This window comes from Sphaerodactylus townsendi, linkage group LG07, assembly GCF_021028975.2.
Source record: "Sphaerodactylus townsendi isolate TG3544 linkage group LG07, MPM_Stown_v2.3, whole genome shotgun sequence".
Lineage (NCBI taxonomy): Eukaryota > Metazoa > Chordata > Lepidosauria > Squamata > Sphaerodactylidae > Sphaerodactylus > Sphaerodactylus townsendi.
The window spans coordinates 38279878-38300668 of NC_059431.1; the positions used below are offsets into that span (position 1 = coordinate 38279878).

At 43.4% G+C, this 20791-nt stretch overlaps 1 protein-coding gene across 1 annotated transcript in view; it reads left to right on the top strand.

Moving 5' to 3' along the window:
* Nucleotides 1-20791, top strand: part of MRPS27 (mitochondrial ribosomal protein S27) — a 62182-nt gene that overhangs the window by 32791 nt on the left and 8600 nt on the right. The window contains exons 5-8 of the mRNA XM_048503426.1: nucleotides 9092-9206; nucleotides 10861-10939; nucleotides 11605-11720; nucleotides 19586-19688. Of these exons, the coding sequence (XP_048359383.1) occupies nucleotides 9092-9206; nucleotides 10861-10939; nucleotides 11605-11720; nucleotides 19586-19688 (413 nt within the window). The remainder of the gene's footprint in view (nucleotides 1-9091; nucleotides 9207-10860; nucleotides 10940-11604; nucleotides 11721-19585; nucleotides 19689-20791) is intronic.

A 20791-nucleotide genomic window follows, 5' to 3' on the forward strand; every position in this document is an offset into this window, starting at 1 on the left:
GACCAGAGTCCATCTAGTCCAGCATTCTGCTACTCGCAGTGGCCCACCAGGTGCCTTTGGGAGCTCACATGCAGGATGTGAAAGCAATGGCCTGCTGCTGCTGCTGCTCCTGAGCACCTGGTCTGCTAAGGCATTAGCAATCTGAGATCAAGGAGGATCAAGATTGGTAGCCATAGATTGACTTCTCCTCCATAAATCTGTCCAAGCCCTTTTTAAAGCTATCCAGGTTAGTGGCCATCACCACCTCCTGTGGCAGCATATTCCAAACACCAATCACACGTTGCGTGAAGAAGTGTTTCCTTTTATTAGTCCTAATTCTTCCCCCCAGCATTTTCAATGAATGCCCCCTGGTTCTAGTATTGTGGAGAAAGAGAGAAAAATTTCTCTCTGTCAACATTTCTACCCCATGCATAAATTTTATAGACTTCAATCATATCCCCCCTCAGACGTCTCCTCTCCAAACTAAAGAGTCCCAAACGCTGCAGCCTCTCCTCATAAGGAAGGTGCTCCAATCCTTCAATCATCCTCGTTGCCCTTCTCTGCACTTTTTCTATCTCTTCGATATCCTTTTTGGAGATGTGGCTGACCAGAACTGAACACAGTACTCTAAGTCGCAGTCGCACCACGGCTTTTATATAAGGGCATGACAATCTTTGCAGTTTTATTCTCAATTCCTTTCCCTAATTATCCCCAGCATAGAGTTTGCCTTTTCACCTGCTGCCATGCATTGAGTTGACATTCCCATGGAACTATCAACTAAGACACAATCCAAATCCCTTTCCCCTGGTCTGTGACTGATAGCACTGCGACCCCTGTAGCGCAGGTGTATGTGAAGTTTGGATTTTTTGCCCCTATGTGCATCACTTTACATTTCGCTCACATTGAACTGTACTTGCCATTTCTTAGCCCCACTCCACCTAATTTTATCAAAGGTCCGCTTGGAGCTCTTAGCAATCCTTTGTGGTTCCTCACCACCCTACATAATTTGGTATCATCTGCAAACTTGGCCACCACACTACTCCACCCCTACTTCCAGGTCATTTTATGAATAAAGTTAAAGAGCACTGGTCCCCAAAGCGGATCCTTGGGGACACCACTCCCTACATCTCTCCATTGTGGAGAACTTCCCATTTTACACCCACTCTTTGTTTCCTGTTCCTCAACCAGTTTTTAAATCCATAGGAGGACTTCCCCTCTTATTCCTTCATTTGCTGAGTTTTTCTCAAACAGTCTCTGGTGAGGAACTTTGTCAAAAGCCTTTTGGAAATCCAAGCAAGTAGACAATGTCCACTGGTTCCCCTTATCCACACATGTCTGTTTACAGCCTCAAAGAACTCTAGTAAGTTTGTAAGACAGGACTTGCCTCTACAAAAGCCATGCTAGTGACTCTTCCTCAGCAGATCTCTTTGCTTTTCTACATGTTAATAATAATTTTATCTTTAATGATAGATTCTACTAATTTACCAGGAACAGATGTCAAATTAAAACTGACTGGCCTTGTAATTTCCGAGTCCCCCCTAGACCCTTTCTTAAAGATTGGTGTGACATTGGCCATCTTCCAGTCTTCAGGGATGGAGCCTGATTTCAGGATAAGTTGCATATTAATGTGAGAACATCAGCAATTTCATGCTTGCCCAGGCCTCTTTAAGAACTCTTTGGATGAATGCAATCTTGGGCCAGAGGGATTTGGTAGCATTTAGTTTATCAATGGCTGCCAGAACTGTCTTCGCTTTGTCTACCACTAACTTCAGCTAGTTCCTCAGATTCACCTCCTAAGAAGCTTGGTTCAGGTGCAGGAATTTTCCTCACCTCCTCTTGGGTGAAGACAGATGCAAAGAATTCATTCAGCTTCTCTGCAATCTCCTGTCACCTTTAGCACACTTTTTTGTTCCTTCATGCGTCTAACGGACTCTACCTTCCCTAGCTGGCTTCCCTGCTTTTGATGTACTTGAAGAACTGTTTGTTGCTAGTCTTGATGTTCGCAGCAATATGCGTTCCTCATAACTCCTTTTTTGCCTCCCCTTACAGCTAACTTGCTTCTCTTTTGCCACCATTTGTGTTCTCTCCTTGGTATTCTTCATCAGTTAAGTTGGACTTCCATTTTCTAAAAGACATCTTTTTTTTTCCTAATAATTACCTCTCAACCTCCCTTTGTTAACCATGGTGGCTTTTCTTTTGGACTGGGCGCTGCCTTTCCTAACCTGCGGAACACATTCTCCCAGCTGGAGCTTTTAAGACTGTGTTTTTAAATAACCTCCAAGCACCTTTGGACATTTTTGAGCTCTCTTGATTTTCCCTTTCAAGCTTCCTGCGCACTATCCCCCTCATCTTTGAGAAATTTCCCTTTCTGAAGGCAAATGTAACTACATTAGTAATTGTCACTTGTTCGCGATGCAGAGATACTGAATCTGACAGCATTGTGAGTCGCTGATTCCTCATCGGCTCAACAACACTTTGACTTCCTCGCACCAGGTCCTGGGTCCCACATAGAATTAGATCTAGGATCCACATCTCCCTGGTTGGTTCTACAACCATCTGCTCTAAAACCACAGTCATTTAGCATATCCAGGAATGTTCTCTCCTTACTATGACCTGAACATGCATTTTTCCAGTTTATGTGGGGATAGGTTAAAGATCACTCCATTACTACACGACATTTTTTGCTTTTGTTGGCCTCTCTAATTTCTTTTTCCATCTCAGACTCCTCTTGTGCACTTTTGGTCAGGGGGGGACGATAATATATTCCTAATGTTAAACTTTGCTTCACCCCTGGTGGTATTGATATCCACGAGTGCTTCCTCTGTAGAGGAACTCAAGCTCCCCCCCTTGCATTGTCTATTTTATGCCTGCACACTATGCTCTCTTTGGATGTAGAGGGCTACCCCACCCCCCAATACGCCCTGTCCTATCCTTTCCTGTAGAGCCTGTAACTACTGGGATAACAGCATCCCACTGGTTCTCCTCATTCCACCATGTCTCCGTGATGCCCACTATATCAATGTCCTCCTTCAAAACTCTGTCCTCCAGCTCTCCCCGTTTTAGGTCCGAATAAGCTTCTACTATTAGCATAGAGACAACTTGCTTGTATACTCTGTCTCTGTCCTTAACCTGCGGGATTTATGTGTTTTGCCCTCTAGCCTTTGTAGACACTATCACTTATCACATTGCTATGCTCCCTCGCTTTGTATGTGGTTGATTTAGAAAAACCTCTCTCTGTGTCTGCAGAGTCCCCATGGACTCCTGTATTCCGAACCGGAAGTCACCTCCTTAGCTCCTGTCGGCTTTCCCCCAAGGATCAGTTTCTAAAAGCTGTTCTGCCACCTTTTTTTTTTTTTTTTTTTTTTTTTTTTTTTTTTTTTTTTTTTTTTAACGTTGAGCGCTCAGCAGCCTGGTTCCTCTTCTTGGTTAAAGCATGAAGCTCCGTCCCTTTTGGCCCCACAGGCCTGCCTTATCCCAAAAGGTTCCCCAGTTCCACTGACAAAGCTGAAACCCTCTGCTCTTATACCCACCTCTCTTCATCCACGCATTGAGACCCTGTATCTCCGCTTGCCTAGCTCTCCCTGCGCGTGGAACAGGTAGCATTTCGGAGAATGCCACCTTGGGGGTCCTGGATTTTAACCTTTTTCCTAGCAGCCTAAATTTCGCTTCCAGAACCTCCCGGCTACATTTCCCATATTGGGGGGCGGGGGACTGCTAATACTTAGCATCATAGGCATGCAACCTGTTCTGGGCATTCTCAGAAATCTCAAGAACTGGAAATAGTTGAGCTGCAGCCTGCCTAGGTCTACATTGTACTCCTGCCCTTTGCACTTGTGTTTGATGTAAGTGTATCAGTGTGGGGGTACAGCTTCTTTAGGGGAAGCTGCCCCCAACAAAATGTAGTTTTTGGATGGATGGTTCTGTTTCTGCTAGGACAAGAAACAGTCCCATTTTATTTGTGCTCTTCCGCTGAATGGGGGAAATACTTCTCAAAGCTCTGGGGATCTGCTGTGTTGGTCTGCTGCCTATTTATATTAAAGAATACAAAAGCAGCACTACACTGTGGCTTGTATGGAGCCTCCACTTGTATCAGACTAACGCTTCAGAATCTGGTGGAATCAGATGCCAGAAAGCCACAGTGAAATCTTCTGTTCAATGCATAGGACGAGCCAGAGGCTTCCTCTTCCTTTAATTCGGTATGTATCCCTTTATTTGACTCGTTCCTGCTAGCTTCCAGCTGTGCTGCGCACAATCCACAGAGTATCTTTCCTACCCAGCTCTCATTTCTTTCACAAAGATTTGTGCAGGAATTGTGATTAGTGGATTGTGTTGTTTGCCTCCTCCTGTCTTTCCCTGGTCCCTGAACATATTGCATAGCCTAATTATATCCTGTGAGAGGTTTCTGAGAAGATGAGAGAAGTACCAGTGCTCTTTCAGGTGACCTCTATTCCCCCTCTCTGCTCCCCCCAATAAGCATCTGCTACAGAAATTTAAAAATTGCATCTAGGCCAAAGAAGAAAAATGGAAAATCTTTCACATGACAGAAAAGAGCCAGAGCTTCCTTGAACTAAATGTTGGATCCTGAGGGAGGCCTTCACATAATTACCGACCGTGAGCTGTGCAACGTTTAGCACAAATGTGGTTTTGCCACAGGTGCTGATTGAATTAATGTTTTGTTGCTGCTTATGTGTCTCACAGCCAGAGCGGTAATGATTGTGATCTTCTGGTTGCTTGTGCTGGAAAAGGCCCTACTGAAACAGACCGAAGATGGCTTCAAGCAAACATCTGACATAGCAAGGCAACCAAGGGCTGTTTGATCACCCAAAGGCCTTCCCTCATCACCAACCCCTCCCCCCCTTTGGTGTTTTTTGTTGTAGAGATCTCTGCAAAAGGATCTGGAGAAGTGAGTACTGACTCACAAAAGCTTATACTGGAATGAACTTTGTTAGCCTTCAAGGTGCTGCCAGACTCGTGTTTTATTTTACTGCTGTAGGCTACTGCCACTTTGGAATCATTGCTAAGAAGTGATGTGCAGTTCGCTATCTCCTGGCAGTCTGTTCAATTCTGGACATGGCAGCAGCATTTCTGTTGTATGTTCATATGGGCAGTTGTGTCTTGGGAGCATCAGTCTCAGCTGCTTGCCTGTTCATTGTCATGGCTTTTGTGCAGTGCCACACTGGGGCTGTGACGTTGCAGGCCAGCCGTGGAAAAGACTTCCTTCTTCACTGCTTTCATTATTATGGTGCGGATCTAAACTTAAATGTCAGCATAATCTGGTTTTATTGATTGGGAGTTGCGAATAGTATACATGTCCAGCATTGCCAGAACTCAGAATTGCCATTCAAATCAATAGCTATATTTCCCCTGCAGTTTCTTTCCCCCCAGAGGTTCCCACAACTGAAGCCATTTGCTGGGCACAGAGCTCGTCAAGGTCAGGGAATGAGAAAACCAGAGCAAGCAGAAGCAAAAACAGCAACAAGGAACCGTTATACTTTGCACCCCAAGCTGAGGGATTTGAGGTGTCATTATCTCCTGGCTTCCTGCGGAGGCATGGCAAGACTGTGTGGGAATGGGGGTCTTAACAAACATTATGTATTGTCATGTTTAATGTCTGTCTGTCTGTCTCATTCATGACCATGTCCTGGTCTGGATGGTCAAAGCTAGCCTGATCTCATTAGATCTTGGTTGAAGCTAAGCAGAGTTGACCCTGGTTAGTATTGGGTGAGAGAGCACTAAGGAAGCCCAGAGCCACTATGCTGAGGCAGGGAATGGCAAACCATCTCTGAACACCTCTTATCTTGAAAACCCTGTGGAGTTTCCACAAGTCGACAGCAACTTGACAGCACTTTTCACCACCATTCATGATTGCCCATTCTGCACCATCAAGTTCCAAATACAGCCCACTCGATTTCCCCTTCTCCTTGGCTTCTCAGGTTGCTTGCCAGAGAGCTACAATTCATTTTTCAGTCTGAGCCACAGTTTGATCATTACTGATTTAAGAGAGAATGCGTATCCAAGCCATTTATCTACACTGTCACATCAAAATCCCCTGCTCCTGACCTCCAGCTATATACCAATCCTGTAGATTGTAGTTGCTCCCCTCCGCCCCCTTGGTAATCTGTACAGCCCTTTAGCCATAAGGAAAAATTCTTAGAAATGTGCAAGGGAGAAAAGAAAAGGGGTTGGTGGCTATAACAACCTGATAAATGTTCTAGAAAGCTTGCTCACTGAGATGGAAGAAGCAGTCTTGCCACTAAATGGTGCTGCAGTTTTGCTCCAGGCTCCTAGCATCTGTGCAATAGTATTGTTCATTTACTCTGATGTTCTTCAGGAAGAAGTATAGGCTAGTGCTCACTGTGGTTAAACTGTAATTATGCCCGCTGCTTGTTGCTCTCAGGTTGTGAGAGGCTGTGTCTTAGGAGTTTTGGGCTACAAATCAAGAAGGATGTTGAGCACACACATCTTGTTGTTTCTGGTTTTCAAAAATAGTAGACTTTGAATGCCTTCCCTCCCCCTCCACAACTGTTGTGGTGCTTCTGCGGCACATTAGACAACACTTCAGATGTTTCAATTGCACCTTCTAGCCCAGTGATGGCGAACCTATGGCACTCCAGATGTTCATGGACTACAGTTCCCATCAGCCCCTGCCAGCATGGCCAATTGGGAATTGTAGTCCATGAACATCTGGAGTGCCATAGGTTTGCCACCACTGTTCTAGCATGTACCACACCAGTCTGTTATAAAATACTTCCCTTGAGGAAATCAGGAAGGTCCCAAGAGTTTGTGTGGAGTTGGAGCATTTCAGATAATTGTGTACTTTTCTACAACATAAATCAAACTTTGCTTTTACTTTCCCAGTTTGCAAATTGCTAATGTTCACTACAGAATAATTGGGTTGCCCTAAAACCTTATTGTGTTTCAAGACTTCTGTAGCTGGTGTGCTTTTTTGGACTTGTTTTCCACCTGCATGCTGATTTCCCTTGGGCTGTAGCTTTGGTTTACCACATGTTTAATTCGGGAGGTTTTGTCATTTGATTTTGTGTAGATTCCCTTGCACTGAAAAACTGAAGGAAAAGCTGTCTGGGGCTTGTTTTGTGCTTTGCTGTTATCAGACAAGCCCTCCAGTGTTGTTGGGTCCTACTTTACAATGAAAACATTGGCATGTGCAGCCCATGGGAGAGAAGTATTTTTTTCATTCATACTGATCACACCCAGAACGGCTCCTCTGTCTTAAGTAACACTTGCATATGTCATCACTCTGCCACTGATTGTGACAAAAAGAAAAGTTTTTTGGTGGCAATTTCATCACAACATGTTGCATATGAATTGAGCTTCAGTGTCATCTGCACCTATATACTCCAGCTTATCAGTTAAGGTCTGGAGAAGCCCTTTTCAATGTTCTCCTGCCCTGCTGAAATTAGATTATTGTCTATCAGGCATAAGATCTTCCCTTGGGGCTGAACCCATGAAGCTGCTATACACTGTAAGACCATTGAGTCCTCCTAACTCAGTATCATCAACTGTGGCTGGTGGCAGCTTTTCAGTATCGCTAGCAAAGAAAGGTCTTTACCAACACCTGAGATTGAGCATAGGTTCAGATGCGTTGAGAAATATTCTGGTGCTTTTGTTTTCTTGGCTGCCTTTACAATCAGTCTTGTACCTTGCAAAATTCTGCTTGGGGCATACTATTATCTTTTTCTCAGCTTTGTCAGGAATACGATCCAGAAGGAGTGCGCCTCGTTTGCCTTGGGCTATGTTCTACCCTCCCTGCCACCTTCTCCCCTCCCACGAAGGAAATTGTTCCTCCATTTCATCCACCCACTTTCCACTCATTTCACTCCTTCCCTCCCCTTCAATCTACTTGCAAGTCACCCACAAGTTTCTCTATGGAGTTGCCTCCATTTTGGATCTGTGTAAAGGGAAAAGGCCTCCCATTCCGTTTCAATGTATTTCTTGCAAACAGCATTCCTGTTTACCAAAGGATCGAATTACAGGACCTAATTAATCTAAGTTTTCACATAGCCTTCAGTCAATAAAAATATTATAAAGCAAAAAAGCATATGGTTGTTATGCCCAGAATGGAGTCTATATGACTAGAAATAACTTACAGTAAGTTTAAATATATACATTGATTCTTGTGTGTGATAATTTGTCTGCATCTGCAGTACATTAAATTGGACATCTGCAGTTGCTTCTGAATCTTTGTGGTGCAGTATACTTTTTTTGTTACACATTTTGTATTCAAAATACTTAAAAATTAAAAATGTGAATGTGAAAAGTCATTGCTTAATCCATTGGAAAACCAGAACTGACTATAATATTTCAAACAAACCTAAGGAGTTCAAAATAAGAATTAGGAAACTGATCCCACCAAAGTTAAAAAATTAAGAAATCAGTACTATGCATACTTACCTGGGTGTGAACACCATAGAACTTATTTCTAAGTAAACATGCACAAGAGTGGTTTGTAAGTCAAATTGATTTCAGTGGAAGAATAAAGTATTCAATTAACTCTCCTGCTGAGATCACTGGATCTCAAACAATCTTAACATTAGCTGGATTTTAGTTTTGGCAGGGTTTTGTTAGTGTTACATTAGACTAAAAATTTGTGACAGCTATAAGGTTGTTTCGTTTGCAAGTGTATCTTATGAGATATGAAAGCTGCAGGTACAAGGCTTTTTGAGGGGGTAGAAATGATTTTTATTGGTATGATTTTAACTGAATGAAGTATAAGCTGCCTGGAACCAAAAAGGGAGACGTGTATGTATACAAATGACAAAGGTCTTAAGCTTTTGTGAGTTTTTAGATACTGGATTGGATCCAAACAACTTTCTTCTCAAGCTCCCTCAAGCTCCTGACTTACTACATCCCCCATACCACTTAGCTTTTGTACAGGTGTGCCCCATGGTTCTCAGCACAGCCTTTGGGAGTGGTTAAAAGGCCAACTTTTGGGTGTCTCTTTTTCACCAGCAGAAAAATGGGTTGGATCCAACCCACAGTATTGCAGTTTTTCAGACTGCTTGTTCTTAATTCAATTTCAACTCTTGGAGGGATCCCAAATGTCTCTGATCCCAAATGCTTTTTACGTATTATGTTTTTCATTATCTTGCAGGTTTCGTCACAGTCCTAACTGGTTTTATTTGAGAGACTGGATCATCCACTCCTGGATCAGAAAGTGCCTTAAATTCAGTGCACGGGACAAAGCCTTGTACACAATACAAAATAAGGTGATGTTTTGATAAGACACTTCTCAGGTATAGTTAGTATGGCTTTTTTAAAATGACTGTGAGAGTAACCACAGAAATAGTGACTACTTAGCCCATTTCAGGTAGGACAGTTGGGAAGACTTAATGCCTCCCCTCCAGAAGGATCCTCGTGTGTCTTATAATTTTTTAAGAACCACTGGCAGCTCCAGTCATGGATCTCCCAGCTTCTCATTTATTTTGGTCTCCAGTTAACACAAAAGCATCCAACAATTTCACATATTTTGAACCTGAGTTAAATAAACAAGAAGGGAAACTATAATTCTCAACATAATTCCTGAACATAATTGATTCATCAGTGTAGTACTACATTAAGGTTTGATAGATGGTGTGATGATGAAAGCTAATTCATTCAGAGATTTGCAAATGTGCTAAAGCCAGGAAGAGAGACAGGATGGATGACAAATATTTAAAATGGTCATTCATTCACAATATATATATCTATATATATATCTCTTAAGACTCTTGTGGGTAGACCACAGGATCATCATCACAGACATTAGATTAGGGATAGGCTTGTTAGCATTGTTGATTTTAAAATATAATAAAGTTTTGATAGGAGAGCATTAGATGCTTCAGAAAAGTTAATTTGTTTAATAATGCAACTGCAAAATTCCAGAAAGTTGCATTGAACAACAATGGGTTCTCATAGATAATTCTTTCAGAAGTTCTAAAATTCATTGCGGGGGTGGGGGGGTGGGGGGGGGTATTAGTTCATAGAAAATTCCTGTAGCTGATTAGTTATTTCAGAAATGCAGTTCTAAAGTGCAAAGGTAACTTAACTTAGATTTTAATGCAGACACACCCAGAGTCTTCCAAAAAGTATTGTAGGCTTTAGAAAGTGATACTAGGTCTTATCCTTCTTTCCACAATGTGGATATCTTGGCAAAACACTGACTTTATGCAGAGTGGCTCTCTTCAACCAGTCCAGTGCCCTGCACAGAAAGCGACTTAGCTTCAGTTTTGAAGGCCTTTGCTGAGGAAAGGGGAGGGTGTTTGAGATACACTCCTTTACACTGGCTAGCTGCTCCACTGCTTGGAGGCATTGTGCTCACTCTGACTATTAAAAGCCATCTAAAGAGGAGGCAGGTCCATCCACACCTTCCTGGCTCTCACAAGAGGGCAGGTCATCCACGAGAGCTGGAGTGCTGATTGAATGGTAGCTCCAACCTTATAGCACCCACTTCCCTCATACTTTCTTCCTTGTTTTAACTCCATAATTGCCTTCCTGATCCCTGTTTTTCTTCGGAGTCAGGTCTGTGTTGCTGGATCCTGGTGAAATAGCCAGTGGGTTCCCACCAGGGCAGGAAGACCGTCATTTAGTAGGATTACCAGCTGGCTCCCAGTGATTCAGCTGTGCCCTTCGGAGATAGGGTGGGATAGAAGTCCAATCAATCAATCAATCAATCAATCAATCAATCAATCAATCAATCAATCAATCAATCAATAATAGCTTGCTAGCTTCCTTTTAAATTGATTGTAGGCGAATAAAAAAGGAAGACATGGTGGCTTTGAACTTGTCCTTCTAGATTGCTTGTTGAAGTCCTAATCTAAAATTATGAGAGGCTACAATTATGCCATTTTCACATTTGTGTCGTTTCTGCTCATCTTTTTCCAGGTCCAGTATGGAATTTTCCCAGATAATTTTACCTTCAATATACTTTTAGATTCTTTTATAAAGGATGGAAACTATAAAGGTAAGAAGCAAAACATCCATGGCCCTGCACAATGTGGCTCTATCCTTTTTTATCTCCTAAGTACCTGGTGGACGTAGCCATCTTTGGTCTTCTCTCTGTTTGCTTCATATTGTGATTTTGATTGCCCAAAATAGCAACTACCGTATTTTCCCAAATGTTATGGAGCCGCAAGTATCTAGAGCCAATCTATACCTCACACAAATCAAAGACGTTAGCAAAGATGTCTTTAGTGTCCCATTTGAGATGGGAGTGATGTTTTTTTCCTTGCCAATTAAGGTCTTGTTCACAACTGAATGTAAGTTATTAGAATGCCTGCAATTGTTTCAAAATTGGTTTGTGTAACACAGTCTATGGATCATCCTTCAGTTTAGTGTGCAAAATCCCCATGTGTAAAATGTTTAGGTTCTTTTCTTTGGCTTATGTGATTCTGCCTGTTTTGATTATGGGGCAGGTTTCCAGTCGGCAAAAGAGAAGTATATGCTAATTCAGCAAAACAGGTACCAGAGTTTCCAGCCTTGTATTTTCATACATCTTCAGGCACCAATGTAAACAATGACAGCATACTCATATTTTAAAAAAATAATATGAGGAGTAGCTGTAAGTCCAGAACTTTGACAGATCTCCTGTTGGCATGCTATTTTTTTAAATTTTTCTTCAATTTCCAGATGCTATGTCCTTGGTTACTGAGATAATGATACAAGAAAGTTTTGATGAAGTATCTACACAACTTCTTGCACTTTATGTTATGTATAACTATTTGGAAACCAATTCAGAATTTACGGTAAGCTGTTTGTGTAATAAAAGCTGGTCTATGGTGGCAAGGGTGAGTAAGAGATAGGGTGCTTACCAGAAATGAATGTTTCTTTCTTGGCTTGCCAAAGTTGAACAGAACAGCTATGACTTGTTTTTATGCTGAACATAATAATGCAAATTAAGTCCCACACTTCCTTTTAGTTCCAAAATGTGTGTACTAAATGCTATTCAAGCATGGTTAAAATTTAGATAGGAGACTCCTAAGGCAGGGACAATTTTCTTTATTTTTGCTTATACTGTTTTGTCCAGTGTCATGTGCATTGCTGGTGCTGCATAAACCACAATGCTCGAGTGTGGGCCCATCTGCAGATACTTAAATCCTCAGATTGGACCCACAGTGACAGAAATATCTCTACAAACTTGGGAAAGTTCCAAAGTTTGCAGAAAAATCTCAAAATATTTTTAAAAATACAGCAGAGGATTTAAATCCCCTCCAAAACAAAAGTATTGACTTCTCCTGCACTGGACTTGGTACTAACAGCAATGGTAGGGGCAGGAAGCTGTAGTGGGCCTGGCAGCAGTAGTAGGAGAAGAAAGCTAAGAGGGGGAACTGCCCCTCTGTGAGTATTAAAGGTCACCAGTGCCGGTTAGTGATTTTGAGTACATAGCTCGGGATTGGTACTTTGCTGTGTTAATTCAGAATAAATGTAATGATGCTTTGAGATTGAACATCCAGTACAGAAGTCAGCTTAATGCTAAATCAGGCCACGGGTCTAGTTTGAGTAGCAGTGACTTTCTAGGGTCTCAGGCATGAAAAGATCATTTGTTGTACCCGCTATAGGAGACCCTTAAGTGGTGATATCAAGGACAGAACCTGGGACCTTCTACATGCAAAATTTGTTCTCTTAGTGGGGTGCTATGTGGTTTCTGGGCTGTATGGCTGTGTTCTAGAACACAGCCATACAGCCCGGAAACCACACAGCACCCCAGTGATTCCGGCCGTAAAAGCCTTAAACAATACATGTGTTCTCTTCCTCTGAGTGGTGTCTTCTCCCTATATTTCACCTCCCACAGTTGAAGGAGGGAGGCTGCAGTTGACAGCTGCATTTGAAAAAAAAATGCTTTGAGGGTCAATATACTGAAAGAAAGGGGCTTAGACAAACTAATAGAAATGGAGTGCCATATATGTTTGAGGCAGTCTTATGATCGTATTTATTGTATTTATTAGAACCATGTATGTTTCACCTTTCCATATACAGCTCAAGATGATAATCCATACAAAATCAGGATAAAACAGAATGTTTAAAAAAACCCACTAAACCCAGCCAGCACAAACAAATGCTCAATAAGTAGTACTGTAGGAACAGCCAACAGACTTCACAAACTTCTTCCCCAAAATATCATCTTAGAGGCCCTTCTGAAACAAAATAGAAAGGGGAGCCCTGGAGTGTGGCTTTGAAAAGGGCATTCCACAAAGCAAGAGTGACAAGGGGGGGAAGGCCTGGTTTCTGGTGGAGGCCAGAAGAGCGGAAGAGATTATGACAAGAAGATTTGAGGCACATTTACAAAGACAGTCATGTTTATAACAGAAGAGGCAGTCCTTAGTGCAGGTCCATAACAAATTGTATCCGTATGCATGAACCTCTTTAAGGAAAGCAAATTTAAAACAAAAGCTTATGACAGTTTGACTTTTTGACAGCTTTGTAGTGCACTGGTTAAAAGCTGTCAGCCTATTTCAAATCTGCCCTCTAGAAAGCATTAGGCAAACTATTGCTTTCTTAAGTTCAACCTTCTCCACCCTCCCCCATCTTCAATACAGGGATAAAAACAACAGGGTAAATGATCCTGGAGCGTACAAAGAATGTTGAGTACTTTGGAAAAGTGGTAAATCAATGCCAGAAATTGCTGGCAGTTCAGAAAACTAAATCAATTGCGTAACACAGGAAAACTTGCTTTCTTCCAACATGAAGTATTGGTTTAAGATTTAAGATTTTATGCCGAAAATTCTTGTTATCTGAAAGGACTGTGGTCTGGACTTCAATTCTGAGTTGTGTTTCCATCTACTCCTTTTCACTTGTTAGTTTATTCAGAGGGCAGTATAATTATGTTTCTTCCTGTCTAATGTAAGACAGCACAATAGCTTTCTGAGACCAGGCTACTTTGGGGTTTTACTGTACTTTTTAATTTAGATCAAATCAACTAGCACTGCTTGAGGGTCAAAATCCCATGAAATGACTACTGTATTCTGTTCTTCAGAATAGACCCATGTCTTCCTTTGGTCTTTGGCATTGCTAATGAGACTAAAATTGTGCTGTGGATAGAGCAAACAGTAAAGGCCCCATTATCAGAATTGTCATTATCCAGATTTCCAGTATGCCTTTCATATGCCAGCATAATCCTTATGAACAATATTCTTGTTTTTTTAATCTGAATTTCAGATTGCTTCCTGAATTTGTTTCCTAGCCGGCCATTGACTCAGTTTTGTATTTTTCTGCCCTATTTAGTGTCTAAACAGACCAGCAATTTGGTCCTTCTCTTGCCTTTTCTGAGCCATATGCCCCCTTCCTGGGAGGAAAAACTGGTTTTGCTTTTGCCTGTGGTGCTTTTAGGTTATTCTCTAGTGTGCCTCCCCCTTTTCTCTGTCTCATCTAGACTTGCCATATTTAAGGTAACTGAATCTGGTTGCATGTTTTGCATACTGGGCAAAAGGATTATTATGCAAAGTGAGCACATGTATGATTTATTTATTTATTTATTTATTATTTGATTTCGTATACCGCCCTATCCCCAAAGGGCTCAGGGCGGTGAACAATATAAAAGCATATATAAACATAAATATATAAAAGTTTAAAATTTTCATTCTAAAACAGTATCCCACGAACCCATATGCAACCCTCCCAAGAAGAGTGATGGGTCCCGATGATGTTAGGGACCCTATACAGCAGGGGGAGGATGAAAGCAGGGCACCCTCAGCGGCTGGTCTCTCCGAAGGCCCGGTGGAACAATTCGGTCTTGCAGGCCCTACGGAACTCTCCAAGGTCCCGCAGGGCCCGGACAGCTGGTGGTAGAGTGTTCCACCAGGCAGGGGCCAGAGCCGTAAAGGCCCTGGCCCGAGTAGAGGCCAGCCGCATCATTGAGGGGCCAGGGATCTCCAGTAAATTGGCCTCTGCTGAGCGCAGAGGTCTACTCGGCACATATGGGATAATGCGCTCCCGAAGGTACGAGGGTCCCAAGCCGCATAAGGCCTTAAAGGTCAACACCAACACCTTGAAGATGATTCGAACTCCACTGGGAGCCAATGCAGCTGGTGCAACACAGGCTGGATATGATCCCAGATGGCACTGCCTGTGAGCAGACGTGCAGCTGCATTTTGGACCAGTTTTGGCTTCCGAATCAGACGCAAGGGAAGGCCCGGCGTAGGAAGCGGAGTTACAATAGTCTAGCCTGGAGGTGACCGTTGCATGGATCACAGTGGCTAGGTCAGCGTTGGAGAGGAAGGGAGCCAGCTGTCGGGCCTGTCGAAGATGGAAAAACGCAACCCTGGTTGTATGGGCCACCTGGGTCTCCATTGAAAGAGACGAATCCAGGTGGACCCCCAGGCTGCGAACGGAGGAGGTCGGCGCCAATGTGACCCCCTCCCACACCGGCGGCTGGAATTCCCCAATCTCTCCCCCCCGGCCAAGCCAGAGGATCTCCGTCTTCGATGGATTAAGTTTTAACCTGCTCTGTTGTAACCAACCAGCGACCGCCTCCAAACAATGCTGTAGAGCTGCAGGGGCGGTGACAGCTCCCGCCTCCATCGACAGAATGAGCTGAGTGTCATCAGCATACTGATGGCAGACCAGCCCAAAGCTCTGTACCAACTGAGCAAGGGGTCGCATATAGATGTTAAATAACAGTGGGAACAACAATGCCCCCTGAGGCACACCACAATGAAGCGGGCACCTCTGGGAAGCTTTGTCCCCACACCACACTTGCTGACTCCGCCCCCGGAGGAACGAGACAATCCATTGAAGGACAGTGCCCCGGACCCCGAGGAGGCGGCCAGGCGGTGGGCCAAAAGATGTCGTGGTCGACCACATCAAACGCTGCGGTGAGATCTAACAACACCAGCAGCTCGATCCGCCTCGGTCAAGTTGCATGAGGAGCGGATCTGTGACAGGGACGAGAACCGTCTCCGTGCCATGCCCAGCACGGAAGTCGGACTGGAAGGGTCGAAGCTGATGTTTCATCCAGGAAACCCTGAAGCTGCTCCAACACCACTCTCTCACCACCTTCCCCAGAAACGAAAGATTCGAGACGGGCGGTAATTGGCCAGATCTCCAGGATCTAACGATGGTCTTTTCAGAGTGGGCGGACCACTGCCTCCTTCAACCCATCTGGAAAGACTCCTTGCTCAAGAGAGTCATTGATGATTTTCAACAGGTGGGGTCGTAACTCCTCCCGGCAAGTTTTAATTAGCCAGGAAGGGCACGGATCCAGAGGACAGGTAGTAGGTCTAACAGCAGCCAAGATCCTGTCAACAGCAGCTTCGGAGAGCAGGGAAAACCGGGCCAAACAAGGGCCAGAAGACGGCAAGGGAGCCTCCAGTTCACTAATTGTAGTTAAGGTGGCAGGAAGGTCCTGGCGGAGCGACGCGACTTTGTCTGCAAAAAAGCTCATAAATGCCTCACAGCTAATAGCTAATTCACGATTTGTAGAACCCTCTGATAAAGAGGTCAAAGATCGAATTATCCGAAACAATTGAGCCGGGCGAGAGCTAGCAGATGCGAGAGAGGAAGAGAAGAAAGCCCTCTTCGCCTCCTTCGTCGCCATCTCATAGGCTTTCATAAACGTCCTATAGGATGTTCGCGCAGCTTCGTCACGAGCTTTCCTCCACACTCGCTCTAGACGTCTGAGCACCCGTTTCATCTGGCGCAGCTCCTCTGTATACCATGGAGCCTGCCGTGAGCGGGGGCGCAGAGGACGCCGGGGAGCAACAGTCTCGATGGCATCAGAGAGGCGGGAATTCCAATCCTCCACTTGCTCATCAAGTGTGCCGGCGGGTTCAGGGTCCCGCAGAGCATTCAGGAAACCAATTGGATCCATAAGTCTCTGTGGGCGGGCATAAATCAGTGGATTACCTGTTAATTTCTTTGCATCCTCTGCTGGTAACTGGCACAAAAGGTTGGGCCTAACTATGCAATGTATTGTTCTCAGATTGCCCTAGGGATTATCAATCAGATGTGCCATGGGAATTCCTTAGTAATACTGGTTGAAAGCTGTGAGCTGGGAAGGTAAAACTGATTCCTAAGTGTTCAGGGACTCAATTTGAACTGGGGACATAACATGCAGAATTTGAGGGGAGGTGGGGGGAGGGAATGGGAAAACATTAGCTTCCCAGGACCCTTCCAGCTCAGGATAGTGGTGTGGAAGGCACTTAGGACCTTGAATATCATGGTCCTGCTACATATCGGGCCCCCTTATATCTGGGAATCTGAGTTTTAGAAGGAAACTCCCAGCCCACATCTGCTTGAAAGTCATATGGGAGTAAACTCAGGACCAATTTTTGGGTAGTTAGACCCCCCCCCCCTCTGATTTTGTTGCTACAACAGTTCATAGCTCTGCATCTGTTCAACCAATGCACAATTAGATATTCTTATATAGGAGTTACTTGTTTGTTTTCTTCGAAAGTATGGAACCTTTAAAAGCTACATGCTAACAAAACAAACACCTTAGCTTGTAGCACTTATTATTAGTAGAACTGAAAAGGCCTCATAGGTGAAATATCTACGCACAATTAAGCCTTGAATTTTAGCAGGCTATTCCGTGGGCAGAAGGGGATTTAGAGGGGATTGACAGCAGGCGCCATCTTAAGTTAACATTAATATTAATTTTATAAGCTGCATTTTAATGGATAGGGTTTATTTTTATTAGAGCCATCTTAATTCATATTTATTGTATTTTAATTTGATTGTGCTCTATCTGTTTACTGTACACCGCCCTGAGCCCTTCGGGGGAGGGCGGTCTAGAAATAAATAAATAAATAAATTTTAGCAGGCAATATTTTTCCTTAAACTATTTGAAGCTGAGAAAGGGTAATGTCTCAGACATATGAAAGCCTGGGCTCATTACATGCTCTCCATCCACTATAACCTTTTCAGGATAAAGATGACAGGAGATTTGTGAATTTATCCACCATTTCCTAGACCGTCTTTGTTCTAGAATGCTCTGCTAGGGTCCAAATGCCTGCCTAGTTTTGTTCCCAAGACAGTTGGACCCAAGCAGAGCATTCTAGAACGACAGCAGTCCAGGAAGTGGCAAATGCAGACACAAATCTCCTGTCATCTTTATCCTGAACAGGATGTAGAATGCTCCGCTTGGGTCTTAGTGCCTACCTAGTTATTTCCCCAAGGAACTAGGACCGAAGCAGAAAGACAGTCCCGGAAATGTTGGTTGAATTCACAAATCTCCTGTCATCTTTATCCTGAAAAGGGTGTAAGTATTGTCATTCAGACTGACTCTTTTGATTTGCAAATATACTGTCTGAAAATGTTTTCTGGTCTTGGAAAAATAATATGATCACATTTTCTGCTGCTCTCAGTGCAGCACATAGCTCTGGGGTAGGCATTGATAAATTCAACCCTTTTATATCTCTAGAGAGAGAATGATTCCATTCCTGTGTCTTAAAATAATCCACATTCACAAGAGGGCATGAGATACTTTGCTTTAAAATGGCTTAGTCTTAGAAGCCAGTTTTCAGACAAAATATCAGAAAACGCACTGAAGCTGCAAATTGCTGTTGCAGGATCTAAAGAAACGGCTTATAGCAATAGATAAAGGAAGGCTGTCAATCACAAACCTCATTTCCTTCATTGACTAGAACAAAGGGAAGGTGCAATCGACCATTTGTTCCTATATCTGAATGTAGAAGATGTGGATAGTTGAAAAAGAAAGAAAGCTGGGAATCTGAGCTAGCTGAAGGCCCTCTGGTATTCTCATATTTTGGCAAAAGTTCAGTGAACTGAACAGTAAAGCAATCCTGATTTTATCATGTTTGCATTGTGGAGGGTCTGACTTGGTTGCAGAGGGTATGCCTTGCATGTGGATAGTGGAAAAGTCCCAGGTGCTATTTCTGACATCACCAGAGCAAGGATCTCAGAGAGGAATTATCAGGGAAAGAGCCATCTCTGCCCGAGACCCTGAAGCAAACAGTACTAAGTTCGGTGCAGTAAAAGTCTGACTTGATCTATGGCAGCTTTATACATGGAAGCATTGTGTGATTATGGGCTATTTGCAGGATAGCTGTGATCCATTTATCTGACCAGTCTTTGCAGCACAATTGAACAAGGAAAGTGAAAGTGCTGGTGGAGTTGTTGGAGCACATGTCTTTCCACTGCCCATTTGCAGTGTGGTTTGCTGTGAGATTATCAGCCCTTTGCTGGACAAGTGTCCAGGTTCATCTGAAAAAGCTCAGCTTGAGCAGCTCCTATCTGATGAGAATCTCCCAACAAGTTGCTAGATTCTGTGTACTGGTGTACAAAGTTTGGAATTCACAAATAGTTCCTCAGGTTGAGGGGTCTACAACCATGGTGGCAGGGGCTGATGGGGATTGTAGTCCATGAACATCTGGAGAGCCGCAGGTTGCAGACGCTTCTTGGTTAAATGTTGCAACACAGACGATATTTTAATTTTACAAAATTAATTATTACTGCTAAAACTAGCAAATCTGATCAAATTAGTGAAATGGTTCTGATGTTAAACAGTAATTTTATCTTCTTCGTTGGATTTGTATTGAAGAGCGTAATAAAGATTGACATTGACAAATGAAAGTGCTTGCATCTGGGAAAGCGCAGGGCAGGCAGTGGTATTGGAAGAACATTAATTCACTGAAGTGATGTTTACTATTTTTAGTGGGAGGAAGAGAGAGACCTTGGCGCATCCCTATTGTTAGCAGGCCTGAAGCAGACTGGCACGGTGGGCTTCAGCTCTCAGTTGTATGGTTATGCACTTCTAGGTAAGTTTTAACCATTTCATTACAAGTGCTCTCCCTTACAACTTTACTGTACTATGCTGGCCTGCCCTTGACAGAAACTGCAGCAGCAGGTCCAGAATGCAGCTACAAAAGTGCTCACTGGGACGCCAGCGAGATAGCACATCTGACCTGTGCTCTACCAACTGCGCTGGCTATCAGTTGAATTATGGATCTTTTCATGGTTTTGTTTTTAACCTTTAAGCCCATAAGCAGCCTGGGACCATTGTATCTTTGGGACCACATCTCCCCATATCGCCCATGGAGGACCCTTCAATCTTCTGATAACAATTTACTGGTGGTCCCTGGCCTTAAGGACTTTTGGTTGACTTCCACCAGACCCAGGGCCTTTTTGGCTCTGGTTCTTGTCTGGTGAAATTCCCTCCTGGCGGACATTTAGGCCCTGCGGGATATAAATCAACTACACAGGACCTGTAAGACTAAAATACTCCACCTGGTTTACAACTGAGCATATTGATCCAAAATGTTTTACCTTGGCCCCTGAGTTTGTCCCCCCCCCCCTTCTCTTTCATCATGAAACCAGGGGAGAGGGGGAATAATATGTGGATGTTATGTTATTAATACCACCACCTCCTAATTTATATCAGAATGTTTTAATTATTATCTTATTAATGTGGAGTTTTACGATTGTGTTTTTAAAATGTGTGTTAGCCATCCTGAGCCTGGCTTTGGCCAGAGAGGGTGGCGTATTAAGTTAAATAAAATTAAAATAAATAAACATTCCCACAACCTACAGAACTATACACGATGCCGTGAATTCCATGAATGGAAATATTTTTCTTCTTATAAAAATTGCACAATTCTGTCTGTCTGTGTGTTATGCCTCCCTGTTGTGCTGTTTTCCCAATCTGAACAAGCTTGAGGGAGTGAATACCTGTCCTTCCCTAATGCTGCAGTCCCAGACAGAACTGGGATTTGCATGCCTGATTTTTAAAGGGTGGAAAACATCCTGGGAACTCTGTGGAACTCCCTGTATTGCATGTAGTTGAGACCTTAATGTGTAATGTTTAAATATTCCTGGGGGAATATATCAATATTTTGGGGGGATAAGGAGGGGAGGGGAGGGA